At 45.8% G+C, this 13412-nt stretch overlaps 1 protein-coding gene across 6 annotated transcripts in view; it reads right to left on the bottom strand.

The window, feature by feature from the left end:
• TMEM154 (transmembrane protein 154) overlaps positions 1-12632 on the bottom strand; it is a 45874-nt gene extending 33242 nt beyond the window's left edge. The window contains exons 1-2 of one of the 6 annotated variants that reach the window (XM_072773648.1): positions 12410-12620; positions 5601-5654 (exon numbers count right to left, since the gene is read on the bottom strand). In XM_072773648.1, the coding sequence (XP_072629749.1) occupies positions 5601-5654; positions 12410-12497 (142 nt within the window). In that variant the 5' untranslated portion in view covers positions 12498-12620. Of the gene's footprint in view, positions 1-5600; positions 5655-12409 lie in introns of all 6 variants that reach the window. The other 5 variants (XM_072773649.1, XM_072773650.1, XM_072773651.1 and 2 more) reach the window with 5 other exon arrangements.
• Positions 12633-13412: the final 780 nt, after the last annotated feature.

Raw genomic sequence — 13412 nt, forward strand, 5'->3', positions numbered from 1 at the left:
GGTTTCCTCAGTTCTCTGAGTTGTAAAGAAAACACTGGAGAAAGAGAGGAACTGCTTAATGCCGAGTTAAGAATCCTGAGTGATGAAATTTCATGTTTCTGGTTCTGTTTCTGGTTTGTTTGGGTAGCGGTGGGGGAGGGGGGAATCCGGGGTTCCCCATAGTTTCCCACAAGTGACCTGATTCTCTGGAGGCAGGATTAGGGAACTGGACGGATAGTTGTTTTTTAAAGATTTTATTTATTTGCCAGAGAGAAAGAGAAGGAAAGAGCGAGCAGAAGCCCAGGGAGAGGCAGGGGAAGAGGGGGAAGCAGGCTCCCCGGGGAGAAGGGAACCCAGGACCCTGGGGTCACACCTGAGCTGAAGGCAGCCGAGCCCCCCTGGGTCCCCCGGTTGGCGTTTCCATCGTGAGCTCTGCTGCCCTACGTAGTCTACGATGTCGGCTGGACTGTGTGGTGTATTTTCCGGGCTGGCTTAGCTGAAGAGGATGGGGTGGGAAGAAGTGGGCTCATCGGCGGGGGGCAAAGGCCCGAGGGGCAAGGGCAGGGCCTGAGTCTCTAGGGGCCTTGGGCTAGAGCTGCCTGTGCCCCTGCACCTTTCTCCGCAGCCAGCCGATGCCTGGAGGTGACAATGCCTCACGTTGAAAGAAGGTTGACAAAGTGTCTTGTGCTTGTTTTGAGGCGGGTCATGGGGTAAGACATTCGCTTGTGAGGCTTGCTCGCATTTCTACCCCGTTGCCTTGGGAAGCACACCTGCGATTGCAATTTACTGTCAGATGAAAACGTGGCCCACCAAGGGGGCCCGCGACGCTCTGATGTCTGTTGCGTTTTAAACGTTTTATTTTGATGTCTTTTTTTTTTTTTTAATGCCTTTTAAAAAGAAGGTTTACTCCTGTTTATTCAGATTTGCCCAGACCCTGAGGCCGTCTCGATTTAAAGTTGCTCACCTGGGGGAGCTGCGGTTCTGACCATCTGACTACCGTTTTGCACACTGCAGACCTATTCTGGCCTGCGGGCACCTGGCGGCTTGAGAAGAATGTGTGTATTTTTATGGGACGCATGAGAAGAATGTGTGTATTTTTATGGGACGCAATATATATACACTTTTGACATTTAGAACCCTCGGGATCCCTGGGTGGCTCAGCGGTTTAGCGCCTGCCCTGGGCCCAGGGCATGATCCTGGAGTCCCGGGATCGAGTCCCACGTCGGGCTCCCTGCATGGAGCCTGCTGCTCCCTCTGCCTGTGTCTCTGCCTCTGTCTCTCATGAATAAATAAATAAAATATTAAAAAAAAAAACTCTCTCTACTGGGCGCCTAGGAGGCTCAGTCAGTTAAGCATCTGCCTTCAGCTCAGGTCATGATCCCAGGGTCTGGGGATCCCAGGGATCCCGAGGGTTCTAAATGTCTGGGGATCAAGCGCCACGTAGGGCTCCCTGCTCAGCGGGGAGTCTGCTTCTCCCTCTGCCCCTCACCCCACTTGCACACACACACTCTCTCAAGTAAATGAATCAGATTTTAAAAACCACAACTCTCTCTACCATTAGTGGGATAATAGACACACGAGTGCTCGCAAATGGGGAAAAAAAGGATTTTATTAAAATGATAGTTATTGTCATTACTAATCTGAATCCTTTTCGGTTTTTATTATACTTCTATCTCGCTTTTGAATAGCCAGTTTCAAAAATTCAACTTCAGAAGGTAAGTTGAAAACAAAAGTTCTTGGCCACGCCCTTGCCCTCTCCCTGGCCCGCTATCAGCCCCACTCTGAGTAGGGAAGGGAGACAAGGTGGGCTCTTGTGTGCCCTCAGGTCAGCACAGGCTCAGAGCTGCCAGAGAAGGCCCCTGAAAAGACAGGGACAAGCCAAAACATGAGTGGAGATGTATGTTTGTGATAAATTAGAGGGCAGAGAGCAGGGGAAAGAGATGTGGGCTGGTATCCCAGGGGCTAATGTACCTTCACTGTGAGCAGCAGGAGGAAGGGGGAGGGAGTATAATCAGAAGTTACCATCACCAGCCTATGGGGGAGCAGAGAGCAAGAGTTTGTTTTATTTTGGGGAAGTGTTCTTATGACAGGAGGCCAAGGAAGGAGGTAATCTCCTGAGGTCTCTGAAGTGGTGTCTGAAGGGAACAAATTGTGGGTTGGATTTTCTGGGGTCAGCAAAGTCCCTTACTAGGTCTCCTAAGCCCTGCTTGCTCCTGATCTTATTTTACCTTGAAAGAGACTCAATCCTGCCCCCTCCATCCTGGACAATCTAACAGGGTTCAAGCACTGAGAATTGTCGCTGCTTGAGCTGCTGATGCTGGGCAGTCCCAACCTCTTGCCAACCTCCCTTCTGCCCTTATTAATATAATCCTGCACTTTTTTTCTTATCTAGTTTTTAACGTGGTGGATTACATTAGTAGATTCTCTAAAGTTGATCCACTCTTGGATTCCTGGTTTCAATCTATGTAAGCATTGGGGTGTTTTTGGTTTTGTTTTGTCTATCTCGTGGTTTGTTTTTTTTTTTTTTTCCAGCACAATTTATTTCCTTGTTGGGATCCCTGGGTGGTGCAGTGGTTTGGTGCCTGCCTTTGGCCCAGGGCGCTATCCGGGAGACCCTGGATCGAATCCCACGTCAGGCTCCCGGTGCATGGAGCCTGCTTCTCCCTCTGCCTGTGTCTCTGCCTCTCTCTCTCTCTGTGTGTGACTATCATAAATAAATAAAAATTTTTAAAAATTTTTAAAAATTTTATTTCCTTGTTATTTGAATGTTTGATCTAGGACTCAGCCTAAATTTTCTTCTAATATCTGTTAACTGACTACATAGCCAATATGCCTGTGGTCTTAGTGATACACCAACATAGGGATGATCTTTGCTTGATAAGAGATAATCGTATTCACACAGTTACTAAAGTCCAGGATACCCAGTTAAATTTGAATACCAGATAAACAACAAATAATTTTTAGTATAAATGTGTCCCATGCAATATTTGTGTGGCCTCTATTTACATTGAATTGTATGAGAGGTACTTTCACTAAAAAAAAAAAAAGTGTTTGTTTGAAACTTACATTTAACTGGATATTTTTATCTGCTAAATCTAGTCATCTTAACCAGAAATAAACATAATGCTTAAAAAAATACATGAATTTTTAAATTAATATTTTTGTCACTGGAAGACAAAAACACATGTCAGGAAACCCGAGTAACCACTGGGGCTCCTATTTCTGAAAACTACAATGGAGTAGGGAGGCAGGAAATAATAAAGGTGGTTTTATTCATATACAACAAAAACACATAGAAGAAAAATTCAAATTTCAAAAACAAACTAGATTGGATGGTTTTGTTCAAGAAAAAGAAACCAAAAACACCACCACCAACTGGACCCTGCTCCAGTAGATAACTCTCCTTTCAAACCATCTTCTTTAATTAATCAGGAAAGGCTTCTGTGTTGTCCTCCCCCACTCCCACCCCCCAGGCAGATTTTTCTATTCACTTCACGTTACAGAAATTTTATCTCTTTTTTGAGTTTTCAAATCCGCTCCTACTGGCTTGAAATTTATCTTCTATGGAATTTGTATTCCTTTTGTCTTCCTTTCAAAAGTCTCCCTAAAATGTTTGTGACTACCTGGACTTTCTGCAAATTGTCATGCTGCTCAATGCATATTTTCTGAGTCTGAACTCCATCCCTAGTTTGAGAGGAAGATAGATAAGAAAACTTTCTCAGTGGGGCACCTGGGTGGCTCAATGGTTGAGTGTCTGCCTTTGGCCCAGGTCGTGATCTGGGATCCTGGGATCATGTGCACATCAGGCTCCCCTCAGGGAGCCTGCTTCTCCCTCTGCCTATATCTCTGTCTCTCTCTGAGTGTCTCATGAATAAATAAAGAAAAGCCTAAAAAAAAAAAAAGAATTCTTTCTCAAGACTACTCATAGATGTGGCTACATAGTATTCTCCACAGGAAGGGAAGCAATAACTGTTGTCTGTTTCAGTTCCAGAAGACAGAAATAAACTATTTATACATAAAAAGATTCAAGATAGTTAACATTTTGGAATAAGATAAAACAGCGTTAACTAAAAAAAATCATATTATCCAAGTATTACCACAGTTTCATTTTATTATTTGAATGATTATGATTTTGTCACAAATACATGTAAATCTTGGATAAATTTCATGTCATTCTTCAGTCATTGAGTCGTGTGCCTATTATGTACCAGGCACTATTCTAGGTCCTGGGATATACAGGTGAACGAGACCAGGTGTATGTCTCCCTGGGAAGACACTGGCAAGTAGGGACAATGGCACATAAATCAGAAACTATAATAGAGTTTACTAGGAGCCATTTGTTTGTGTACAAGGACATGACATGGGAGAGGAAGGCATTCATTTACCTGGGGGTGGAAGATTCAGGAAATTTTCACAGAGGAGGAGATTTTTAAATTGAATCTCAGGAGTTCATCAAGCAAAGGTATCAGGGAAAGACATTATAGTCGAAGCACATAGAAAGCCTCAGAGCTTGGCACATTCAGGCAGTTGTACCATTGGGCATGTGGCGGGAAGGGTGAAGCAGGAAAGGACCTCAGGACTTCTCACAAGGGGCCTTGTAATGATGTCAAGGGGTTTGTCCATCTACCTCAAGGAAACAAAATCCCACTGAAGGGGGATTTCCACTGCAGGGGGAAATGATTACTTTTGGTTATAGGGCTAGTGCTCTGGATGTTACATGAAATTGGGTTGGAGAGGAGACTAAAGGCAGGGAGATGGGTCAAGAAGTCAATGAAGTAACTAGGTGAGAGCTAACAAGGGCCTACACTCGCGGGGGCTGAGGAGCTCCCTCCTGGACATGCTGAGCTTAAGGCCCCCTCCTGCATGGCCAAGGAGAGCTGGCGGTGAGAATACAGGTCTAGAGCTGGGCAGCTGGGCCTGGAGGGAGGTGGTTTTTTGGGAATCGGCATGGATGCCGTGGCCCAGGAATGGTGTAAGGAATAAGAAATAACAGATGGATGTTACTGTGAAATGAGCAGGTGGAAGAGAAAGACTCCTCATCAAAGACGGGAAGGGAACAATCAGTGTCGTAGGAGATCAAGGAGGAAATGGCACTAAAAGACCCGAGGAAGAAAAGCGTTTCTATAATTGATTAATTATATTAAGCGATGCAGAGGAAAACATGTCATATGGACAGAAATGGGTCCCTTGGGCTTAGCAATTAGAAGGCACTGGTGGCCCGGATGGAGTCATTTGAGTCCTGTGCTTGATACAGTAGCCGGACCGCAGTGGGTTGAGATGAAGGCATCTTGACTGTCTTTCAAAGAGATTGGGAATTATAGAAGGGAAATGTGGAGGAAAGCTTGAGAACTCAGAGGCACTCTCATAATTTTTCATCATGAATGTCTACCTACCTAAAAGAATAGAGTAACGTAGCAGATAACTGAATATCTACCAATTATCTTACACTTTTCCATATTGGCCAGAAGATGGGTTGGTAAACCTTTTCTTAAAGAGCAGAGAATAAATATTTTAGATCCAAAAGGCAAAACACAGGCTATTATACAAGCGTTTATTTAACCACTGAAATATATAAAAACCATTCCAAGCTCATAGATCAGAAAAAAAAAAAAGACACTCACAAAATTGGGCCAGTAGGTCTTCATTTGTTGATTCCAGGACCAGCATGTTTTCTCCTGAAAGAAACACATCACAGATGAAATTAAAGCCCTCCTTGTACTCCTCCCAGTCTCATTCCCCTCCCTCCCTCTCTAAAGGTAACTGGTATCCTAAAGTTAACTTGTATCAGTCGCAAATTTTCAAATATGCCTATATCCCTAAGCAATATTAGCATAATTTGGAATGTTTCTAAAAACTTCAAATAAATGTAATCATTCCGTGGATAATCTTCAATTGGCTCTCTTGGCCAACTACATTTGAGATTGAATCATCTTCATACATTTGGGTCTATCTAGTTCCTTAATTTTACCTGTTGTATGATATCTCATCTTGGGAGTGTATTAAAATTCATGTATTTTTCTTCTGCTCATTTAAGTTGCGTCTATTTTTTCCATCTTTACAAACACTGCTAAAATTAACATTCTTGGCCATGACTCTGCTGCACACTTGTTTTTGATCTGGGGTATATACCTAGGATTAAATTATTGGGATTGTAGGGTATAAACATATCCAGCTGACTAAGTATTTCCAAATTGTTCTCCAGACTGATTATATAGAAAAATTTCCTTTTCGAGTAATCTGGTATAGTTGGTAACCTGAAAAATTCTCCCAATATACAATACCTAGAGCTACTGAATGAAGTGTAAGAGGCAACTTTTTACATTGATAAAGAAATCTCAAAAAAGCAAGGAAATCCCAAGGACATAAAATGTTTATTAAAAAAAAAAAAGGAAGGAAAGCAAAAGATAGTACAAGAAATTTAAACTCAGAGACAAATATACCTATGAGGATTTCCTAGAACAGAGGTTTGGGCCTGTAGGGACATAGGAGGCTATATAATGCTCTCAGGGGGCTCCTGTCCATCTCTTAGGCTAAATGTCAAAGCTAAAACACTAGGCCATGGGAAGGCAAGAGAAACAAAAGCAAAAATGAACTATTGGGACTTCATCAAGATAAGAAGCTTCTGCACAGCAAAAGAAACAGTCAACAAAACTAAAAGACAACCTACAGGATGGGAGAAGATATTTGCAAATGACGTATCAGATAAAGGACTAGTATCCAAGATCTACAAAGAACTTATTAAACTTAACAGCAAAGAAACAAACAATCCAATCATGAAATGGGCAAAAGACATGAACAGAAATCTCACAGAGGAAGACCTAGACATGGCCAACAAGCACATGAGAACATGCTCCGCATCACTTGCCATCAGGGAAATACAAGTCAAAACCACAATGAGATACCACCTCACCCCAGTGAGAATGGGGAACATTAACAAGGCAGGAAACGACAAATGTTGGAGAGGATGTGGAGAAAGGAGATCCCTCTTACACTGTTGGTGGGAATGTGAACTGGTGCAGCCACTCTGGAAAACTGCGTGGAGGTTCCTCAAAGAGATAAACATAGACCTGCCCTACGACCCAGCAATTGCACTGCTGGGGATTTACCCCAAAGGCAAAGATGCAGTGAAACGCCGGGACACCTGCACCCCGATGTTTATAGCAGCAATGTCCACAATAGCCAGACTGTGGAAGGAGCCTCGGTGTCCATCGAAAGATGATGGATAAAGATGTGGTCTATGTATACAGTGGGATATTACTCAGCTATTAGAAATGACAAATACCCACCATTTGCTTCGACATGGATGGAACTGGAGGGTATTATGCCGAGTGAAATAAGTCAATCGGAGAAGGACAAACATTATATGGTCTCATTCTTTTGGGGAATATAAAAAATAGTGAAAGGGAATAAAGGGGAAAGGAAAAAAATGAGTGGGAAATATCAGAAAGGGAGACAGAACATGAGAAACTCCTAACTCTGGGAAACGAACTAGGGGTGGTGGAAAGGGAGGTGGGTGGGGGGTGGGGGTGACTGGGTGATAGGCTCTGAGGGGGGCACCTGATGGGATGAGCACTGGGTGTTATTCTATATGTTGGCAAATTGAACACCAATAAAAAAAAACCACTAGGCCATGGGAGAAAGAGAAGGAAGGAAGGAAGGAAGGAAGGAAGGAAGGAAGGAAGGAAGGAAGAAAGGAAGGAAGGAAGGGAGAAAAGAAGGAAGGAAAGAAGAGAGAGAGAAGAAAATAAAAAAGAAAAGAGAGGAAGGAAAGAAAAGAAAAGAAGGAAGGAAGAGAGGAAGGAAAGGAGGGAGCAATGATTTTGACAAAGTTCTAGTCAGAGTCAGGTGTGCCCCCCCCCCCCCAGGCTGATCTCACCATCATCCTGATGCCATGGACCCTGGCCCCCCTTCTGATTTTCAACTTGATTTTCTCTACTTCTTTCTCCTTGGCAATAACCTTGGCTTTCTTGTTGACCTGCTGCTGGTTGATGCCCCCACAGCAGACTCTGCTTTGTTGGCTTGTACCTTTCATGAGGTTTTGGCACCTGCTCATACAACTCTTGCAGTCTGACCCCTGAGGCCTGCTCAGCCTGTCCCCTCTCCATCCCAAGGCAGGGCTGTAAGCCTGAGGTCCAAGCACTGGCTTTCCTCGAGCCTGGCCCATCCCTGCCTCCATATCTTCCAAATACTATTCTGCGGTGATAGGACTAGATGGTATTTGGAAAGTGTTTACAGTAACCTGGTGCTGGAATCAGAGAATCTGGGTTTCGGTCAAATGGAGTGAAGTCACCTTCTGGGTGCCAGATTGGGTCCTCAGAGCCCCCAAGATTTCTTTCACAAATGGGAATCAACAGATACAATGAGCAACAAGATTAGATCTACATACATGGCAGATCAAAGTTATCAGAAAATACTATGTGTAAAAGAAAAACATAAAAGAAGGAATAACTAACAAGAAAAAATAAAAGCAAGACACTACATTTTTTATTCTGGAAATGAAAAAATTTTTCTAGAGTGAAAAATATGACTGAAGTTAAAAGCCCAATGAATGGGTTAAGCAGCAGGATGGTCTAGGGACTGCACCAACCCTCCCACCAGTGGTGCAGAGTTCCTATTTCTCCTCATCTTTGCCAACATCAGAGGGCGGTGCAAACTATACACAGGTAGGCAAATTGCATGTCGTATTGTTTCCTTGCCCAGTTGGGCCCATCCCAGCCAAGACCCAGCCGTCTTCTGGTTTCTTGGATCAGGCTTTCAGACGCGGAGGGACTTTATTTATTTTTTTTTTTTTAAATATTTATTTATTTATGATAGTCACACAGAGAGAGAGAGAGAGGCAGAGACATAGGCAGAGGGAGAAGCAGGCTCCATGCACCGGGAACCCAACATGGGATTCGATCCTGGGTCTCCAGGATCGCACCCTGGGCCAAAGGCAGGCGCTAAACCGCTGCGCCACCCAGGGATCCCGCGGAGGGACTTTAAACCCCAATAAATCCCTTTCTGCCTGTTTTTGTTGTTGTTGTTGTTTGGTTTCTGAAGGCTATTTGGTCCTTGGGGTCAGTTCTCCGCAGGACTCTCCCATAAAGAATGACACAAGGCTGTGCTTTCTCTCCCTGGTTCCCACACCCTGAAGTCTCTTACCTATGACTTCATCATTCCGCTTTTCCTGCTTCTGGTCTTAACTGTGCTAATCCCCAGATGCCCTGTTGCTCACTCTGCACCTTGCAGCCTTTCCCTTTCCCCCTAAAGGCCAGAGTTAACCCCAGCTCTCTCCAACCCTTTTCCTGTAGGCCAGTCTCTGACCCGACCAGATACAGCTCCTTTATTAATATGCAATAACCTTAGACCTTAGACCCCAACTAAGAATGCATGGGATACATCTATAGTTGGAAGGGTACCAGAGACATATTTTTCTTTTCTTTTTTTTTTTTAAGATTTTATTTATTTCTTCATGAGAGATACAGATAGAGAGAGAGAGAGAGAGAGAGAGGCAGGGACACAGGCAGAGGGAGGAGCAGGCTCCATGCAGGAGCCTGACGTGGGACACGACCCCAGGACTCCAGGATCAGGACCTGGGCCGAAGGCAGCACTAAACCGCTGAGCCACCGGGGCTGCCCGAGACATATTTTTCTAAACCTGAAACTAGACACATACTTCAGCAGAGCCCAGAAACCCAGAGGCATTATAGTATATGTTGGAGCATGGATTCCTGTGGCTGAATCTTGCTTAGATCTACTAGTTAGCACTGTGACCTGAGTAAGTCTGTGCCTCCATTTTTCATACAGTCAGTAGGATGGATTCTACTACCAAACATCTCCAAGATATTTTTTGAAAAATTCAAGGAAATAGGAGTTTGACAACTATCAACTAACTCATATCCTGAAGTCTTAGACATCATTAGCTCATTTTAAATTAATTTTAACGTAAATTAAATTTTAAATTAATGTAAAAATATATAATCGGGGACGCCTGGGTGGCTCAGTGGTTGAGCGTCTGCTGTCAGCTCAGAGTGTGATCCTGGAGTCCCAGGATCGAGTCCCACATCGGGCTCCCCACAGGGAGCCTGCTTCTCCCTCTGCCTGTGTCTCTGCCTCTCTCTCTGTGTCTCTCATGAAGAAATAAATAAAGTTATTTTTAAATAAAAATACATAATCTTTCATTTATAAGAGATCACCCCTTAGCTCTGATTATATAGCTTTTTATGAATGGGCATTTGGGGGGCACTTTCTGACATTAGAAATCCAGACAGGGCTCAATAAGTGTGCTGGATTGTCTAGATAAACCCAGCTTCTCATCTCTGACTTCTCTGCCATTCTAGCACTATCTGCTTTCAGGAGCTCATTGATTTTTAGCGATCAGCCTCAAATCCATTCTAGAATGATTTTAGCATTTATCAGGAATTATGGAGGTCTTTATTTATGCTGATCCCAACTGGGTTTTGGGAAGTCAAGGATGAGCTACCGAGGAACCTTCCTGGCAGCGCTTACAGCCTGGTGGGAGACAGGGAGACACGCACAATTAGGATTCAACATGATGGGCTGTGTTTACAGAAGCCTAGTTTGATGTGGATATGACACAGGTAAAGTGACCAGCCAAGGAGAGATGAGAAGAGACGTCAAGGAGGAGGTAGGGGTCTGGGGCTTCAGGGTTCTAAAAAAGAGAACTTGTTCACTTTTGACAAGAACCACAGAGGCCTGGAGCACACGCTCCATTCGGTATGACTGGCTGGGAGCGGGAGGGCACATGGAGGAGATGCCATGGGAAGGAGGTTGACCAGAGTCTAAGGGGCATAAATGAGGCGGAGCCAAAGGTCTTACTGGGGAAGAGCCACTGATCAGATATCGGTATTGTAAAGAAAATTTTTACTGAGTCTTCAGATGATCCTTTTGCATCTCCCAGATGGCAGACACTTTGACTCAGAAACGTCAAGAAAATAGTGAGAAGCTCAAGAAAATACTCAGGCAAGCTTACATATTACTTTCAGGACCTGTTTGAGGCACCTGTGGTAGCCTTGAGACTCACAAGAGGTGGAAGTGGGATGGCTGGGCTCTGCTTCCTGAGATGCCAAGGACACCCTGCAGGGAAAGGAGTGTGGCCCAGAGGACTCTCACTGGGGCAGAGGAGGGAACCCCGGGGTCCCAGGCCGGCCAGCTGACCGGTCCTGGGGCTTGGACATCTGATCTCCCCCTGCCCCAGCTTCTGCACCTGTGCCACAGGGCAGCTTGAGCTGTGTCGTCTTCATGCTGGCTCCCAGCCCCAAAACTGTGCCTAAGACTACACATTGCCCCCCACCCCACCCCCCTGCTCGTCTTCATCACCACCTCCCATTTCAATCAGACATCTTTCCAGATGGAATGGTTCGCCTTTCACTTTTCATTTTCCACCTCCGATGCCTGGCAAGGCCACGTGGAGAGCACCCAGGGCAAGAGATCGGTGGGGCAATGTGGGTTGGGCACTCACGGTGAATCTCCAGGAAATTGCCACACTGTGGCTGGGTCAGTGCGGGTGCCCGCAAGCCCCCCTCCCCGGTCCTCCTTAAAGAACTGTAGCTTGAGAACTTTCCTTTTGCTTGAAATACTGACCTAAGCTAGAGGCAGGTAGAAACTGTTGCCCGAGTTTATTTACCCAAGGGCATGTCAACAACGCTACAGGAGGCAATCAGGCCATCCAGGGTGATTGTGCCGCTTGTAGCAACTGCCCGGGGTATAAATCAATTGCTGCTCTTAGCTCAAAACCATGATATTTAATATTTTGTCTTCTCCAATACCTTTGATTTGCCACAATCGCATCACTTTCTGAAATAAAGGTTCGTTAGTAACAACAATCCATGCAAAGAACATATGCCCCGAAGTAACAAGATCAAAGAAAAACAGATGAAAGACGCCTCTTGATTAAGTTAGAATGGATGCCGGGTAACTCCTCCGATAATTTCCTGTTTACTGTTTTGGTTTTTTTTTTTTTTTTTTTTTTTTTTTTTACAGTATTTAGTACACTTTCCAGGTGTACATTTCCATACCCCAGTTTTTCCAGGAGGCTTTGGAACTGCTGATGTCCCAGCCCCGCATTCTTAAACGCAAACTCCTCCTCACTTCTGATTGAAATGTTCTTTTTACACCGACTGCCAACAAGTTTGTGGTTCTCCAAACGCGCCTGCTAAAGCCGGTCAGCTACAGGGACCCCAACTTGCTAGGAGAGCAATGCTGCGGGGAGTTACGGGGAGTGACAGCTGCTGGGGGGAGCCCCCGCCCCCGCCCCCGCACCCCCCACCGCACCCCCCACCGCAATTCCGATGTCCTCCCCTCCTTTCGCGGAAGGGCCGGGGGTGCGGGCGCGGGCTGTGTCCCTCCCGGCCGAGCTGCGCAGCCCCCCCTCCCCGGCCCCGGTACCCCCGCCCCCCCCCCGGCCCCCCGCCCCCCGGGCCGCGGCTTACCCTGGGCCGGGCTGCGGGGCAGCAGCGCGGTCAGCAGCGCGCACACGAGGGCAGCCCCCCGAGCCCTCCGCTCCGCGCGCCCCGGCATCGTGCGGCGCCGGGCTTCAGCCTCCCTGAAACCCCAACATTTCCTGTTTCCTGCTTGTTTGGGTCGGTGCTAACTTGAAGGAGAAGTGTTTGCCTGTTTTTTAGGAAGTGATGTAATTCTGCAGGAGCCTGTCAGACCAGCAAGGATTGCAAAAGAGAAGTGGCTCTGCAAGCGCGGATGCAGGGAGCAAGGTCTCTCCAGCCCTTTGCTGCGGAAACTGTCTCCTGGAAACGGCGCCCAGGGCCCCCTTGTGCTTCGGGATCCGGGATCCGGGGCACTGAGGATCCTGGACCGCAGGCATTCTCCATTCGTGATGTTGCTCCACCCCAGGTGAGTCTCTGGGGCTGCCCAGAGACCAGAGCGGCGCTCTCCACTAGAACTTTCTGAGATGATGGAAATGTCCGGAATCTGTCCAGTACAATACCCTTAGCTGCGTAGGACACTGGGCCCTCGAAGTGAGACCAGTTCAAAATGAATTTGTAGTTGTATTTTTATTAACGTAAATTAAAATAACCCCGTGTGGCTCGCAGCTGCTGTGTTGGACAGCTGAGGCCTAGAGAGCAGGGGCACCTGTACCACCAGAAAATGCCAGGCCAGTTCTCCCCGGCCAGGCTCATCACTGTCCCCAGGCCCTAAATGCCACCTCCCTCGTGGGAAGGTATGAGACATGCCATACACATGCCCGAATGTGCTTTGCTTCCCCACAGAGAAATGATTTCTATTATTTTTAGTTTTATTTTTTCTTTATAAAGCCTTGGTTTTTGTTTTTTGTTTTGTTTTTTTTTTTTTTTTTTTTTGAGCAGTTTTAGGCTCACAGTATAAGAGGAAGGTCCACAGAGTTCCCATATACTCCCCCTCCCCACACATGCACAGCCTCCCATTATCAGCATCCTCCAAAAGTGGTACAACTGTTAC

Source organism: Canis lupus, chromosome 13, assembly GCF_048164855.1.
Source record: "Canis lupus baileyi chromosome 13, mCanLup2.hap1, whole genome shotgun sequence".
Taxonomy (NCBI): Eukaryota; Metazoa; Chordata; class Mammalia; order Carnivora; family Canidae; genus Canis; species Canis lupus.